Source organism: Rhea pennata, chromosome 17, assembly GCF_028389875.1.
Source record: "Rhea pennata isolate bPtePen1 chromosome 17, bPtePen1.pri, whole genome shotgun sequence".
NCBI classification, from domain to species: domain Eukaryota; kingdom Metazoa; phylum Chordata; class Aves; order Rheiformes; family Rheidae; genus Rhea; species Rhea pennata.
Genome location: NC_084679.1, coordinates 1,754,664 through 1,770,298, shown reverse-complemented (window position 1 = coordinate 1,770,298; position 15,635 = coordinate 1,754,664). Strand labels below are relative to the sequence as shown.

Genomic DNA, 15,635 nt, shown 5'->3' with positions numbered 1-15,635 from the left:
TCATTCCAGATAGGCTTATTAATAGAATAAAACAGCAAATCTACTGGAAAAGTTGAAAAGTACACTATACACACGCGCGCGGAAGATGTCTGTTATCACTTATTTTTGATAAGTGCCCAAAAGCGCTAAGATAGCAAAAGTATACACAATTTAAAACAACTGCCTCATCACTGGGTAAAGTTATGTCAAAGTGAACTAAGATCATCAACATCTACACAAAGAAAGAAAAAGAACTCAAAGCACAACTCAAAGAATATACCTTTGTTGTCTCATACCTGATTCCAAAATAGCTTTATTTCAAGTTTTCTCACTACCCTTATACTGGTTTATTGAATCTTCAGTTTCAGTGGGGCTATTCTGGTCAACTGAAATTAAGATAAATGTTATTAAATGAAAGGGTTACATTATTGTACTTGTTACCTTTTTCTGCATGATTCTCAGCTCATCACTCAAGTTGATGTTCACTTTCATTAACTGCTGAATCTTTACCTCAGAAGCCACCAAAGCATTTTTAACTTGCATATATTCTTGGGCTGTCACAGGTCCATCTGACAAGTCTGAATCTAGGCTCTAGAAATAGTAAGAGAAAAATACTTACACTATTGAGAAATAGACTCCTGGAAGAAAATGAGATAATGAGATCTCAACTGATTTTTGTTTGCTTACTTTAAAGGAATCATAGTTTGAATTATGTTCAAATTAATAACATTCATGTACTAAAATAATTTTGGACTATTATTACTATTAAAAGAAATGTGTCATTCAACTAAGCTTATCTATGCATAAAACACTTGTCTCATGCATTTCAAACAGTGAAAGAATACTGTTTCATAATGGTTCAAAAAATGCAGTAAAGAACTAGTAAATCCTAAAAGACAGATTACTAGATGTCCAGTAAGAATGTTAAAAGGAAGCTAAAACCACAGGGATTTACTGCCCTCTTTTTTACCATTCTGTATTACTTTTGGGAATGATTTAAATCACTCAGTCACTACTGGTCTGATGTACATATTTCTTCAATGAGAAGCAGTAAATGTTTTTGAAAGTCAATGAACTCAACGTTTAACAGTGTTCCAGTAGATTCAAATATTTCATTTGTTCTATTAAATCCCAAGCTTATCTCCAGATGTGCTCAGTGGCATGCTTTATTTTTCTAAAGGAGTATGTTATTTATAAAATAAATTTAAACCAGAACATTTGTTAGAAATTTTACAGACTGAGGCATGGTTGTGAAATAAAGGTGAAAAATAATTAAAACACTAGGCTTCTGACCACTTTTCAATTTTAAATTCCCTTAAAATGAGAAAGATTACTGACTTCAAATTACCTTTTGGATAAAATTTGCAGTGTGTGTGTGTGTGTGTGTGTGTGTGTGTGTGTGTGTGTGTGTGTAAATACTTTAAATCTACCTTCTGTCTGTTTGATTTAGCTGCGTTTGTTTCCAGATCTGTATCTTCATCTGAAGCAACACTGTCATAATCAGGCTGATCATTATCCTGGCTTTCACTACTATGTTGATTGCTGATTGATTTCAGTATCAGTTCCACATTTTCTGTAGATCAAAAAATGTAACTCTAAAATTTGTATTACAAATTTAGGAAGGCAAGTGAAAGTGCACACTAAAAAAACTCCAAACCAAAACCAAACAAAGATCCCACAAAAAACACACAACAGAAAATAACTTCAACCAGAGTGCCAATATAAAATATGGCGGAAAAAAGGTATCATTTGATTAGTGTAGTCCAAAAAATTAATTTAGAATCACTCAATATGTGGATCTGCTGGTCAAAACTTCAAAGTTCTATTTCTTAGTCTTTTCATTTCCTGTAAGTATTTAGGCAAGTTAAAGTAACTTGCAAAAATTATCCTTTGCTAGCTTACTAGAATTCACACAAGAGGAGAAAACAAAAGTACAAAACAGACTACGATGGCCAAATGGGTATCAGCATTCAAATGACAGATACAAGGAAATATAAAAAATGCATTTTAGTAAGTTCTCTCTAGAAGGAGAATGAGAATGTTCAAATGTTGTTTTCCAACTCCATAGCTAGAGCTATGGCTCTGCATGGTTATTGGAGGGGTATTTGTATTCTTCAGAACAAATACAGAAAGTAAACATTTTTAGACAAATTAACAGGATGTTCTAAAGCATCCCAATTATAGTGAAATCCCATATGCAGACAGCAGCTAGGAAGGCCAATCTTTAACAACACTGACATTACGTTAGCTGCCAATCAAAAGAAGTAATACTCTAAAATTCCTGATTTCCACAGAGTTCATGAGTTATCTGGAAAATTTTACATAGTAATCATAAAATCATATCCATCACAAAAAGATGCTCCCAAATTGCACATACACCACTTGATTTAATTCTAATACCAATAGCTTAACAGTCAAAACTTCTGCATTTAGACATTATGTTGATGGCTAATGCATGCTGTCAATAGCCTGTTATCCACATACCTGTTTAGCTCTTGCTATCATTTATAAGAATAGTATACATCTCTTCCTTCATTCATATTAAGTATTTCTGAATGATGCTATGGTATGGCTTAAATCACAGAAATACTGCATAAAGAACAGCTGACAATCAAAAGCATATTCACCTTTTGAACCAGTGAGTGGATTCCCCTGTTGTCTTCGTTTGGCATCACTTAAAATATCTATAACTAGTGTAGCAAATTCATGGGCATTAAATCGAGCCAGTTTCTGTCTCCCCTAAATTACACAATGATTGAAAAAAAAAAAAAAAAAGTACATTGTGTATTATATGAACAGTACAGCCCCTGAATAAACAAAAATTATAGTATGTACAGAGAGCTGAGAGCTCAATTACATTTTCTTGCAAAAGGAAAAGTGTGATTTTAAATAATTAACTGAAAGACACCAAGGCAGACTTAATATGAAACTATTTTAATCTCTTTACAAGTACATGCAACTCTTTTACAGTAATGAAACAGAGTAAAGAAATATTACTTTTAATACTTGGCCTATCAAATGAAAATACTTTTATAGTATTAACAAGACTGCATACCTGATTCCTGGTTGAGGAATACTCAGGATTTACAGGAAGAAAAGGGACCACTGTTGTCTCTGTCACAAGTGTACTATGATTCTGTGTAGCAAGCCAAACTATTCAGGGGAAGAAAAAAAAAAGAAAAGAAAGAATAATCTTTCTGTTCTATTTGAGAGAGTTCCTTGTCAAAGGCTAAAAAAAAAAAAAAGAAAAGAAAGAAAGAAACACACCTTCAATGTCAAATACAATCAGTTAAAGATTTTTTTCCAGAGTTACCTACTCTCCAAAAAATAGAAGGGTCAGTCTTTTTTCAATTAACATACATCTTTAAACAACACAGTAGACAAACAAACTACTGGTAACAGTAACTTCTGAATACAAAACTATTTTAAACTTAATGGTAGTTTATACTAGTACCTTGTGTGTAATATACCAATTCAAATTAATTTTATACACACTCCAGAAATTCACCTGCATCTGTTTCCCTTCGGTCAACTTCATCATACACATCCATGGCAAGTTCTTCAAATAAGTGGTTGCTTAGCTAAGAATAGAAGAGAATAATAATTACAGCTTGAAAATTAAAACTAAACCTAGTAAGACCTCTATATTACCAAAAACTTAAGTGCATAACTTTGCTTAATGCATAGCTTTACTATGCAGTCTCAGAAATGAACTACATAGGCTGAAAAATAGCCAAAGGAGAGCAGACATGCTCAGAAGTCTTCAGTAAAATGAAAACATATCCCATCCTAACTTATATAAGACTTTAGTCACAAACACCTTTAAGAACCCTAGTGAACTGGTGATACTATAAACTAAGTAGCATGCAATAGCCCACTATTCTGGCTTCCCAGAACGTTAAAGGCAAAGAGTGACATTTAACATACAAATTTATATAAAATATGCAATAGCAAGACAAAATGCAACATTAAAGTTTTGGAAGTAGAGAGACAGACCTAGCAATACTATTACACCCAAAAAGGCAAACAAGTATTTCCACTCTGCCATGGATCTGTCATCTTCTTCTCTCCTCCTTTTCAGTCTATTTTCATGTTTTTCCCCAGAATTAAATTTCTTGCTATAAAGATGACATTTATTTATGCGGTAATTAATAGCAGCCAAAATAAGCATGAAAGATGAAGCAGAGTCTCCCATGTCAGGAGAGAAATGTGTTGCGCAGCACACATTGGAAGTTTTACTTACAGACTGAAGCTTTTTCTTAGCTGCTTTCGCAAGTTCTGATAAATCTAAACTGCTATGAAAATAACAAGTGATCATTATATCTACAGCTTCAAAAAGCTTGTTAAACAAATTCTACAAGCACATTTACATTTAATGTTTAGAAGAGTTCACTTTTATTTGATACTCCTTAATCTATTAATATTTTTACTACACATATACAATTTTTATTACCTTATTCTTTCCAATACTACTAATACACTGATCAGTACATCCCTTAAATTTTTCTAAATGACAAGCTTAAACTTAAAACAGAAAAACCCCAACACCCCAACAATCCTTAGAAATACGATTTGCTATTTGTATAGCTCAAGAAGTAGTCTAAGTTGTAGGACAGCAAAATGCTTTCTGTAGTGAACCCGAAGAATTTGATTACTCTGACAAAAACTGTGTCATTCTGTGTGTCCACAAAGAACACACACAATTTGTTCCACTGGATCATGCAAGAGCTAGGCTACCACCAGGACAACAACTGATTACAGCAATAGGGTCATGCTTTAAACTATTCTGCACCAATTACTACATAATCTCTTCTCTTAGTTTCTAGTCCTGAGACTGAGGAATAAAATGAAAATTACGCAGTTCTACAAAATTTACCGTAAAGGTCACAAATCAGAAAGCTGACAGATTTTGAGCCCATATTTATATCACCTAGTGAAGACTCTCCTAGCCTACAGGTAGGAAAAGGCTCGAATAAAACACCTGTATGATTAAATGACAACACAGAAGGGTTTATGTAAGCAGTCACCTAGACAAGAAAAAAAGAAACAGTCCAGCAGAGGGCAGTAGGCAGAGGTGAGACTCTGGTTACACTATAGACTGCAATTCGCAGAGCATCTTTGAACAAGTCATTTTCTGGGTGCCTCAGCTTTCTTCTCTGTGCAATGAGGCAAACTATACTTAATCTGCTCTGCAAAATGCTTTGTAATGAAAATATAAAGCATTCTATCCAACATCTAAGCACAACTAAAAAATTATAAATGTTACCACTGTAACATTATAAATGTTACTACTACATAGCTTCTCTCTACATTTTTTCATTTTTTAATTACATTTTTTCACAGAAATTTTGCAAAGAACATATTGAACATCATTTACTTACAGCCTCCTTATTTCCAATTGTATAGCAATAAAAGAAAAATACGGGCTTAGATTTTGTTAATACTTGGTATCTTTTACAAAGGCAATTTCACTGACCACAGCCAAAACTTACGAGCACTCAGAAGACCAAGAGTACAAGTATTTTAAAAGAAAAATGCAACCACCTTTGAAGTATAAGTTCTGAAATGCTGTATCAAGACATTAACTCAGGAGACTCTTACATTATTTACAAAATCTGTTTCCCACGAATCCTCATGTACATTAATATAACTATCTCATCCTCCCCCTTTATTTTTTAATAACATACAGTAATTTTTTCTATTTTCTGATTTTTTAAAAAAATCTAATATTCTGTTCTGGAAAAAAAAAGAAACTTCTGAGATAGAAAAAGGCACACGATAAAAAGGTAAAATTACAACAAACTTAAAAGTTATTTCAACAAGGAAATTCTAAATATAATTATTAGGTGTCTTTTATTCACTTATTTTGATGTTTTGATATATGTTATGGAATCAGCAACTTACCTGTCTGCCATCTGAGGTATAATAAAGTGCTGTCCATTTTTATGCTCTAGAGTTGAAAATAAATTATATTAAAGTACTTTAATATGTTTGTTACTGGTCTATGGTTTTCAATGTTGTCAGGATATATATACAGTAGGTATCAGTTTTACATGTGCTCTCTCAATTTCCAATAATAAGAAACTAACAAGCCCTGAAAGAAGACTCCTACCACCGTTTATTAGTGTTATCAAAGGTTTCAATTAAGTGTTACCAACTGTATTAAAATTCCATCATTTTTTTTTAAAAAAATAAAGCTTAAGTTCTTGTTTACATGCTTTTATGGCACCGTATGGCTAAGAATTTAGAAGTGTACTTCAAGAGATATATGCTACATTACAATTAATTGAACATTCCTATACTTTTGCAATTCAGTGAGACTACTTAAAGGTTTCTACAGTATTTTCTGTAGAATATTCAACATTTACACACTTAATATTTTCCTTGTGATTCACTCCTTTAAGCTAAACAATACTCAACTCAGCTTATGGATAGGTTTCTCCATGCCTTCAGAAGTATTCTATTTACAGAAAACATTTTTTTGGAAAACTGAAAGAAACCTGACTTTTAATTTAGAGATACTTAAATTCTGCAATTTTATTTGAATTATTATATCACTGATCTTACACTTTCTTTAGAGTTTCAGGACTTCATGTGTAATGTATATAATGTTAGAATATTTAAAACAGATATAAAAAGAGTAGTAACACTGATGACACAAATACTATATACGATAGCTTGAACTGTTCTATAATTAACACTGAAAGACCTCTGGGTGCAGTTTTTTTATACTTACCTGGTTTTCTGCCACAGAGATAGAAAGCTAACCTGTCGGTGAGTTCATACTGAATTTCCACCAGGCGCTCTGCCAGTTCATGATGCCCACCTTGTCTGTTTTAAACAAATACACAGGAAAAATTTTGTATTTTTACACACTTTGAAAAAATACAAAGCTTCAAAAAAAGGCTCAGATAAATAAATTAAGGCTAAGCCACTGTTCAACATAGCACACATTGACAGTATCAGTGGACACAAATTCACAGCAGGATTTCCAGCAGTATGTTCCAATGGGCAAAAAATATAGATAGTATTTATGAACTCCCCAACATCAGTCAGTAAAAACCGTGAACAGCTTTGCCCATCATCTGGCTGCAGAAAAGCAGATTATACAGGCTATTTTGAATACACTATCACAATTTTCTAGACAGTTCCTGAGATCATGCACCAAATTCATCCAACTTCATCCAACCATCTGATTAATAGTAATAAGAAAAACTTGGGTATATTGTGGTCCGTAACCAAAAAAAAAAAAAAAAGTATTTATTCTTCATAATCCATGTTTAATCTACATTCAAAGGCAATCGAAGCAATAGGAATGTTTTATTTATGTAAATACGCAGCTTCTGCTTGATAAATAGGGTCCAATTTTGCACATAAATCCTCAGAAAGTCTTAATCGTTTTAGTTCTGTGCTGCAAATCTTGCTCTGCCTCATTGCTGTCCAAATAATCAGCAAGAGCCATTCTTCATGTTTGATCTTTCTTTACATGACTGTTCTCTGCTCTTGGGAAGCTTAGAGCCTTTTCAAAGGAAGGGTTTTCTGGGGATGCAGTTTAGGACTGAATGAGTTTATCTAACAGTTCGCTTCCACTAAAAGGCCTTGTTCCACCCCATGCTCCCTCACTTGTCCATGCAGTCCCAGCCTTTTTCTACAACTTACTCACACTCCTGGAGTCTATTCAACTTGCTAAGCTCACAGAAACTTTTTCCTGGATTAGTTTTCTGGGAGCTCCTACCTTAGCACAGCTAATGTCATTGGGATCACAGCTGTTGTCTCTGGCATTCAGGCTGTGAAATGAGGAAATGCTCATTTATGCTCTTTATATACTTGCTCTTTCTGGAAAGAGTACTCATTGGTATTTAATGGTCAAATTAATATCAGGACTGGAAAAGATAACTAAGCAGGTTCACTACGTGACTTACAAACATCAGTTAGTATACAAAAGCATCACAGATGTCAGAGCCTTCTACCTTGCATAATCAACTGGAGTTTTTCCATTGGAATCTTGCGTACCGGGATCAGCACCATAAACTGCTAGTAACTCTGCTTGTAAAATCTGTCCTGCCTTAGCAGCAACATGAAGAGGGGTGTTTCCTTTCTCCTACAAGTTATTAAGAAAAAGCACGTGATTCTACATAATCAACAGATCTGAATATAAGATTGAAATATAATGTGTACCAGTCAAAACCAGTATAAAAATTACAAACTCTAAGAATTGATCTATTATCAAAATAATGAAAAAAAGCATTCATACAGGATGAAAGAAGTTGGCTTGAGCTCCTAAGGATAGCAATCTCAAACATGTCTCCAGATTCCCTGTCCTTACGCTGGAATGCAGTTGCTGAAAAACAAGCAGGATTGTACTTAATACAACAGCAGTAATTTTGGTTCAGTACTTGTTTTTTCAAATATGCTTTTAGAAACAGGTATAAAAGAATTCTCACTATATCATTTTTGTGCCAATATTCCCTCCCAAGTTAATCTAAGTCTGTGCCTCTCAACCATCCAATAATGATATATATTACTGAAGAGAAAGCTGCTTAAAGTTGAAATTGAGCTCTGTTTATGTAATAGTGCAGAAGAGCAGCAATAGTTATATCACTATTAAGTCAAAACAACTAACTTGATGAGGTTTCAGTGTTCTGTTAGATACACACTCTAGCCTCTGCAGACGGCAAAAAAAGAAAAACAACAAACAAATAATAACTTACCTTACTAAGATCTTTGGCAGTAACACTGTCATCATCACGACACGGCAAGCGATGAACAAATGCTAACATTTGATATTTAGCTCTAATGAATTCTGCTTTATTGGGACTGTAAAGAAAAGCAACAGAAGCCAAAGCAAATAAATATTACTGCTTTCAGAATGTTAACACATATGCCAATTTTTGTTTGTCCTAGAGAAAGTAAACACTGCATTAGATTTTTGCACATTACTAGCAACAAAATTAGAGAAATGTTTTCATTAAAAAGGTGACTCAATGCAGTTTTTATAACTGTACTTAGCATGCTTTCATTAAACATCAAAACATAGATTCTAGGATGCACTATATTTTTCTTAGAAATAAACTTTGAATTTAAATGACAATTTAAGATCTGCAGTTACTACATTCAACTATTTACGTTTTAAAATGAAGCAGCATATTCACTGCTGAAGTCTTAAATAAAGTAAACAATGAACTAATTTAGTAAATAGAAATAGCTATATTAAAGTCCTAAGTCAGGTTTTGAAACCAACAGTCTCTTCTATAGATGCAGGAAAAAAATGTACATTTCAGTACAACCAACTAAATTGTTCCATTTTAGCTACTTAGCTAATTTCATTATTCAGTATACAACTGAGAAACTAATCTGGAACTGTAGGAACATGTAGCTCTATTTTCCTTCTCCAGTCTCTAAATGAAACTAGAGACAAGAGGATGGTATCTACTGTTCCAAATATCTGATAGACATAAACACCAAGAAAAATTATACCCAAACTCACTGAAGTCTGTATTCCAATCAAACAAGGCATACATATCATAAAACAATCTAGTGAAAAATATATGTATATACACTCAGAGATATAAAGTAAATAAACTAAACCTTTGACTGGGACTATTAAAAATGATTTGTGTATCTCCTGAGTAGAGGAGGATTATTTATATTTTATTTGAACTTGCATGTGCTAGGCACTTCTATTAAGTCATTCTATTAAATCACAGATCAAGATACAAACACCAAAAAAATAATAAAAAGACAGCTAAACTTTTGACATATTGATGCGGCAATTTTTTTTTTTTTTTAACTCAGCCACATTAGTATCCTTGGGTAACTGAAGCACATGTGGAATAAGAATAAAAAATCTTAAAAAAACCACCACTGAACAAATAACTAGTTTATTTCTTTTGTTTTCTTCCAGAATCAAAGCAAACCCATGTTCCCATACATATATATGTTGCTATGTTTGTCACTGCTGAATAAAATAATCATGCTTCTACAACAGGAAAATTCTGTAATTTTTCCACTTACTGTACTTTATCCTGTGGGCTAGCTTTGCGCCTTCCACTCATAACAGATGCAGGGTCGAGCAAAGAATGTTCCCATATGGAGTTAGCACCATTATTATACAATGTTTCAACCATCTGAAATCCAAAATGTACACAAACAGGCAGTAAAGAACTTCTATTGCTATCTGCATAGACGGACCTATCCAACAGCTGTAATTTCCAGTGGACACAGATTCATGTTCTGTGTGCCAGTATCTATAATTTATTGGGATATCAGAATCCTGCCTGGTATGTTATTAGGTGGAATGTCATAGGAACCTCCTTAAAGTCTCCACTTTTCATTGAAAGCAGCTCAACTAAAAAGAAAAGGTCATTACATACTGTAAATTTATGTTGAAGCAGATGCTTCAACATAATTGACAATTACGTTGTCAATTGAAGGTGATCTTCCAAATCAAAGGTATCAAATTAAAAATGCATAGACAATTCTGATCTTGCTGATCTACCATGGCAAAACAAGGGAAATGAAAAGAAACTAACTTTAAAAAAAGGTTAAAAGGGTCACTGCTTCAAATAAAAGTTTAGTAATTTAAATTCTGCAAAAACTTTAGAAGAATGTAGATTTAATGAAGGAAGACAAACATTTACTCCTTACCTGCAGCAACGTTGGCGGCCATGGTGTATGCTTGAGATGTCTCACTTGAGAGATATGACGCCCCAAACTTCGATGAACACTACAGCACTCATCACAGATCAGAATTCCCCTGTTTATAGAAGCCCAACAAGGATCTGAAAAAGAGAATTAAATACACTTATTACAACACAGAAAGCAACACAGATGATCTTGTATTTTGAACACACGATTTAAAATGAGGAACACTGGATCCCAACTTCAGTTTTAATGCTTAGCCATTATATGAGCTCGGAAATGTTAAAACCTTACTAGGCTTCAGGATGCTTGGGAAGTAACAGTCCTTGAACGCAACAGGGACTAAGGAGCCCTAGGACAGGCAGGAGACCTGCTGTGGGAACTGTGAATCCCCTCCTCCACCCCTCCCACACTTTGCGGTTGTAAAATTAAGATAATACTTTGCTTCATAGGAGTAATGAGACACTAGATTTTTTACTTTTTTGAAGTGCTTGTATACCATTTAGTGGAGTGAAACGAAGTATTTATAGCAATAGTTTTACTAATGGAAGAGAGAGGGTTTTGAACAAATACATACCTATTTTTTGAAAAAAATCATTCTATAATTATGCTTTTTCAGATACTATTTGAAGTGTTAAATTCTGCATTATTGAAATGTTTTCTAATTAGAACACTAATGCAAATAATAAAAAACAACACACATAAGTTTCCTAGTAAAGAAGAAAACAAGGTAAGTATGTATGTGTCCATACATACAAGGTCCAGTAAAAATCACAATTTGTCAAGAACATTAACTTAATCAACTCCAAATGGATCCTGTATTTCCGCTGAAAGGTAGTCTCTCTCCCAGACAGCTGCAGTGCAAATTGAAGCCATCTATAAACAAGCCAATACGACAACTGATGGAAGGTAGCAGTAGTAGTAAGATAGCAAATAATAGATATTAGACACTTATATAACTTCAAATGTCAAAAAGAGAGGGAAAAAAAAAACCAAGTAGGTATGTTACATTGAACTGCACATGAGCATGTGCAAAACAGGACATTAAACTGAGGTCCCCCCGTTGCCTTTAGCTCAGGGGAAGGAATTCCAGCTTTCTATCAGTGACACAAAAGATAAAACATGCCAATGACCCTCTAATAGCAAGAATGTGAGTGGCAAGACAGATCTTTAGGGTGTAGCATATCCTAGGGGAAAGAAAAGGCATATAAGCGCTCTCCTAATTCGGAAAATTCTGCCTAATTCCAAATCCAGAGATCATGCTGAGTCTAAATAATGAGTACAACATAAACCAAGTATCTAACAAGAAATCTCCTGCATCATGTCAGAATACACCTGAGCAATTGTGCATCATAAAAAAAAAAAAAAAAAAAAAAAAAAAAACTCTGACTCATGCAATAAATTGACTGAATCCATGAAACACAACATTTGATTACTGTTGTGTTTTTTAAGCAGAGCTCATGCTATGTGTCTGCTGAAGGCAATACAGGCAAACCTGTTCAAACCCTGACCCATGAGGGAATGGAGCCTCAAATCACAGCTGACAACTATCACATAGCCCAGAACCAGATTAAAGTGTATGTTCTGGGAAAAATCTAATCTATATTAAAAAAAAAAAGGTAATTATATGCACACAACTTCCTTATTAAATCATTCCATTATTTTAACAACTTTCACTTCTAAGAAAGAAAGGGGGAAAAAAAAAAGGAGAGAGCTGCATTAACTCCAACCTAAGAATCAAAGACTGGAGACAATCTTATGAGTTGAGTCCCTTTTTACAAGAGGCAACCTTATCATACACTCAATCATAAACTAACAGGATTCTTCTGAAAGCTACTAAGTTTCTTGTTTCAGTCATTACAGTCACAGGCTGTTGCTGAACTCTACTCTGGCGTGACTAACAGTTATTAGCACATTTTTTTCTTTACATCTGCCTCAGTAGTTAACTGAACTGGCTCCCAACAAGAGCCGCTTAGCCTTGATAAAGTACGCCATTGCCGAGGAGGTCATTTTGTAGCAGAAATGCGGCTTCAAAATTCATCTGAAAAGAAAGGCAGAGGCCTCACTTGTAATTTCAGGGTGCATGTTCTACTTGACTTGTTCATCTATATGATTTAAGTGGAATGTGTTCATCACATAGATGAACAAGTCCAGATGTTTGTGTAGAATCTGTCAAAAACTGGCATCACTGGAAGTGTGGATGGTATGATGCACATTTCCAGTAAAAACCAGAAAAGCCAACAGGCAGATTCCTCAAGGGAACTGGAAAGTTCAGCACAATGAGCCAAGAGAACGCTCTTAGCTGTTATTAAGTGTTAGGGAGACCAGAAAGAGGATGGCTTAGCATCTCGGGCCTCAGTTTGAAGGCCTGAATGACAATAAAGAGAGTGGATTTGACCATGTGCGTGCTAGAGAATAGACTGATCAAAGCAGAGGTGGGAAGCTTAGAAGTGCAATCTATTTTCTGCAAGTTTTTTTTTATTATTATTATTAAATCAAACAAAGATTTGTGGGCTCTCAATTCAATTCATACCTGGCTTAGTACGATTTATCTGTACTGAAGTAACAGATGGGGATGGGAAAGGAAAAGGAACATGGTGTTAGATAGTCTGAAGACAAAGACAGATGTCAGGTTATGATAAAATTAATAGTTCAGTTTTAAATTGTCTGTGCTGGAATCTCCATCAATTTATTTGAATCATTTTAAAAAAGAAATCCAATTATAGATATGATCAAAATAAGAGTAAGCTGATAGCAAGATACAATAGGAGAAAAGCTAGAAAGATAGGTTAATGTGTTTTCAGAAACATGGCTGAGTAATTCAAAACAGGAAGTGTGTGATCAAGACAAGCCGTACACTGTAAGTTTGAAAATGCCTGAGAATAGAAAATGCACAAGCAAAGCACATAAAAATCACCCAATGTAGAAGAATGTATACTTAGCTATAGAGACAAAGCACATGTCAATGAAGTTCAAGAGGTAAGCACTAATTATTACAGGAGTCAGACATCCTGTACTTGCTACAGCTGATCTGGGTTAAAAGGTTACTGTCCCTTGCATCTGCTGACATAGATGCACACACAGCAGCTCCTAAACACCCTCCTGTCAACTTCTGTCTGGCTTAAGTAAAAGAAAGCTTTGTTTAAGGCGGGTTTTCTTTGGTTTAGAGTGGGTTTTTTCTTTCTGTCTTTTTTTTTTTTTTTTTTTGTATTTATTTTTAAAAGATAATTAAGACTCCTTCATATATATGAATAAGCCAGCAGATTTTTTTCCTTAAATTAAGTAAGTATCTGACAATGCTATTATGTCATGAAATGATAAAATAAAGGTGGTCCAGCTTACAAAACTGCCACGATAGTGTTTTGGATACATTGCATAAACTTTACTTTCAGATACATTGCACAAACAATAATTTGTCAAGACTAACAAATACAAACATAAAAACAAAACTGTAACATTGATGATTAAAACAAATTCAAGATGTATTTCAATAGACTAGGGAAAATATATGTTTGGAGTGTTGGGGTTTTGTTGTTGTTGTTTTAAGTCCCACTTCACAAAGGTTGTTAACCCCTCCTCCATATCATACCTTCCAGCCATTCTATCTACACTGAAGTGTCATTTCCGCTTATACATGGTAAGCGATCACACTGCAAGAACCAGCACAGGACATAAATAATGAAAGTTACATACATTTGAGAAGACGACAAACACAGACAACTCCTTAAAAAAGTATAATGGACAGTTTTAAGTATAAGAAAAGCAGAACTACAGAGAATCAGAAAATGAGATACCACTGACTTTTTAAAACATGATTTTTTAAAAATAAGGTTCCAAACTGTGTTTTTTGTTTTTATTTAAGAGTTCAAGCCTCCTGGACTAACATGCTCAAGATTTCTTAAGTGCACCCTCTTTTTCCTGCCCAGAAATCTTACCCAGACAGATAATGCACATTTCGTATCCAGAACATATACTGCTGAACAAAAATTTGCAATCCAAACCTACACCAGCCATTTTCGAACAACTTCTCTTGAGAAGTTTGGGATACCTACAGTTACGGAGTGCAGAGTTATTCCTCTAACAGATCCAAAGCTGACACCCCCAGACCCTTAACACAACCGCTGGCGCATTCGCCCTCGCAAGGCCCCCCGCACACGGGCCGGGCCCCCCGCCAGCGACACGTCCCCAGCACGCACCCCCCTCCCCTCCCCTCTCCTCCCTCCACGACTGGACGGCTTCTTTAACTAAGTCCCGTCTCTTTCCCCAAGCTGAGGAGTTGGGAAGCTGATCCTAAAGAGACGGCGCCCACTTTTTCCTGCAAATTCCTGTGAAATCGGACCCTTCCTCTCCGCATTCGCCATCAACACACCGAGGCGGGACACGGAGCTGCTCGGCAGCACCTGCAAGAACAGGCGAGATGCGACCAGCACCGCCCGCGCTGCGAGCGCCGCGGTCAGCCAGCGGCTCGGATCGCCGCCCTTCCACCGGGCCCTTCGGGAAAGGGCCGCAGCGAAACACTCTGACACGCAGCCCGCGGCGGCCCAGCCCGGCAGGGCGCCCGCCCACCGCCCTCCCGCCGCCGGCGCTGACAGGAGCCCGCGGCGGCGCCGGGCGCGGCCCACACCGCCGCCCCCCACCTGCCCACGGCGCCCCGGGGCCGGGGAGGCGCCGCCGCCGCCGCCCGGGCTGAGGAGAGGCCCGGGCGCGGGGATCCCGTCCTTTCCCTTCCCTTTCCCCCTCCGCCTACCCTGCGCGCTGCAGTCGGCGCAGACCTCGCTGCTCCGCAGCCGCTTCGACATGGCGCGGCGGCACCGGGCGCTTCCTGCCGCTCTAACGGGTCGGCGCCGGCAGCCCCCGCCAGGCGGCCGCGCCGAGCCCGCAGCGCGCAGGCGCACGGCAGCGCCGCCCGCAGCGCGATTCACCAAGCAGCGTACGCCAACGCCGGGCGGCGCTCCGCGAGCGCGCCCAAGGCGGCTCGCGGCGGCCGCGGCCCTAAGCCGCCATGTTCACTCCTG

At 36.5% G+C, this 15,635-nt stretch overlaps 1 protein-coding gene across 7 annotated transcripts in view; it reads right to left on the bottom strand.

The window, feature by feature from the left end:
* The window catches only part of GIT2 (GIT ArfGAP 2), a 34,693-nt gene extending 19,210 nt beyond the window's left edge, over positions 1-15,483 (bottom strand). For 5 of the 7 annotated variants that reach the window (XM_062590589.1, XM_062590592.1, XM_062590593.1 and 2 more), the window contains exons 1-14: positions 15,368-15,483; positions 10,627-10,760; positions 9,994-10,106; positions 8,691-8,796; positions 8,234-8,320; positions 7,950-8,080; positions 6,716-6,810; positions 5,884-5,929; positions 4,223-4,274; positions 3,488-3,560; positions 3,035-3,132; positions 2,607-2,718; positions 1,410-1,552; positions 421-570 (exon numbers count right to left, since the gene is read on the bottom strand). In XM_062590589.1, coding sequence (XP_062446573.1) covers positions 421-570; positions 1,410-1,552; positions 2,607-2,718; positions 3,035-3,132; positions 3,488-3,560; positions 4,223-4,274; positions 5,884-5,929; positions 6,716-6,810; positions 7,950-8,080; positions 8,234-8,320; positions 8,691-8,796; positions 9,994-10,106; positions 10,627-10,760; positions 15,368-15,419 — 1,392 coding nt within the window. In that variant the 5' untranslated portion in view covers positions 15,420-15,483. Of the gene's footprint in view, positions 1-50; positions 366-420; positions 571-1,409; positions 1,553-2,606; positions 2,719-3,034; positions 3,133-3,487; positions 3,561-4,222; positions 4,275-5,883; positions 5,930-6,715; positions 6,811-7,949; positions 8,081-8,233; positions 8,321-8,690; positions 8,797-9,993; positions 10,107-10,626; positions 10,761-15,367 lie in introns of those variants that run through there. The other 2 variants (XM_062590596.1, XM_062590590.1) reach the window with 2 other exon arrangements.
* Positions 15,484-15,635: the final 152 nt, after the last annotated feature.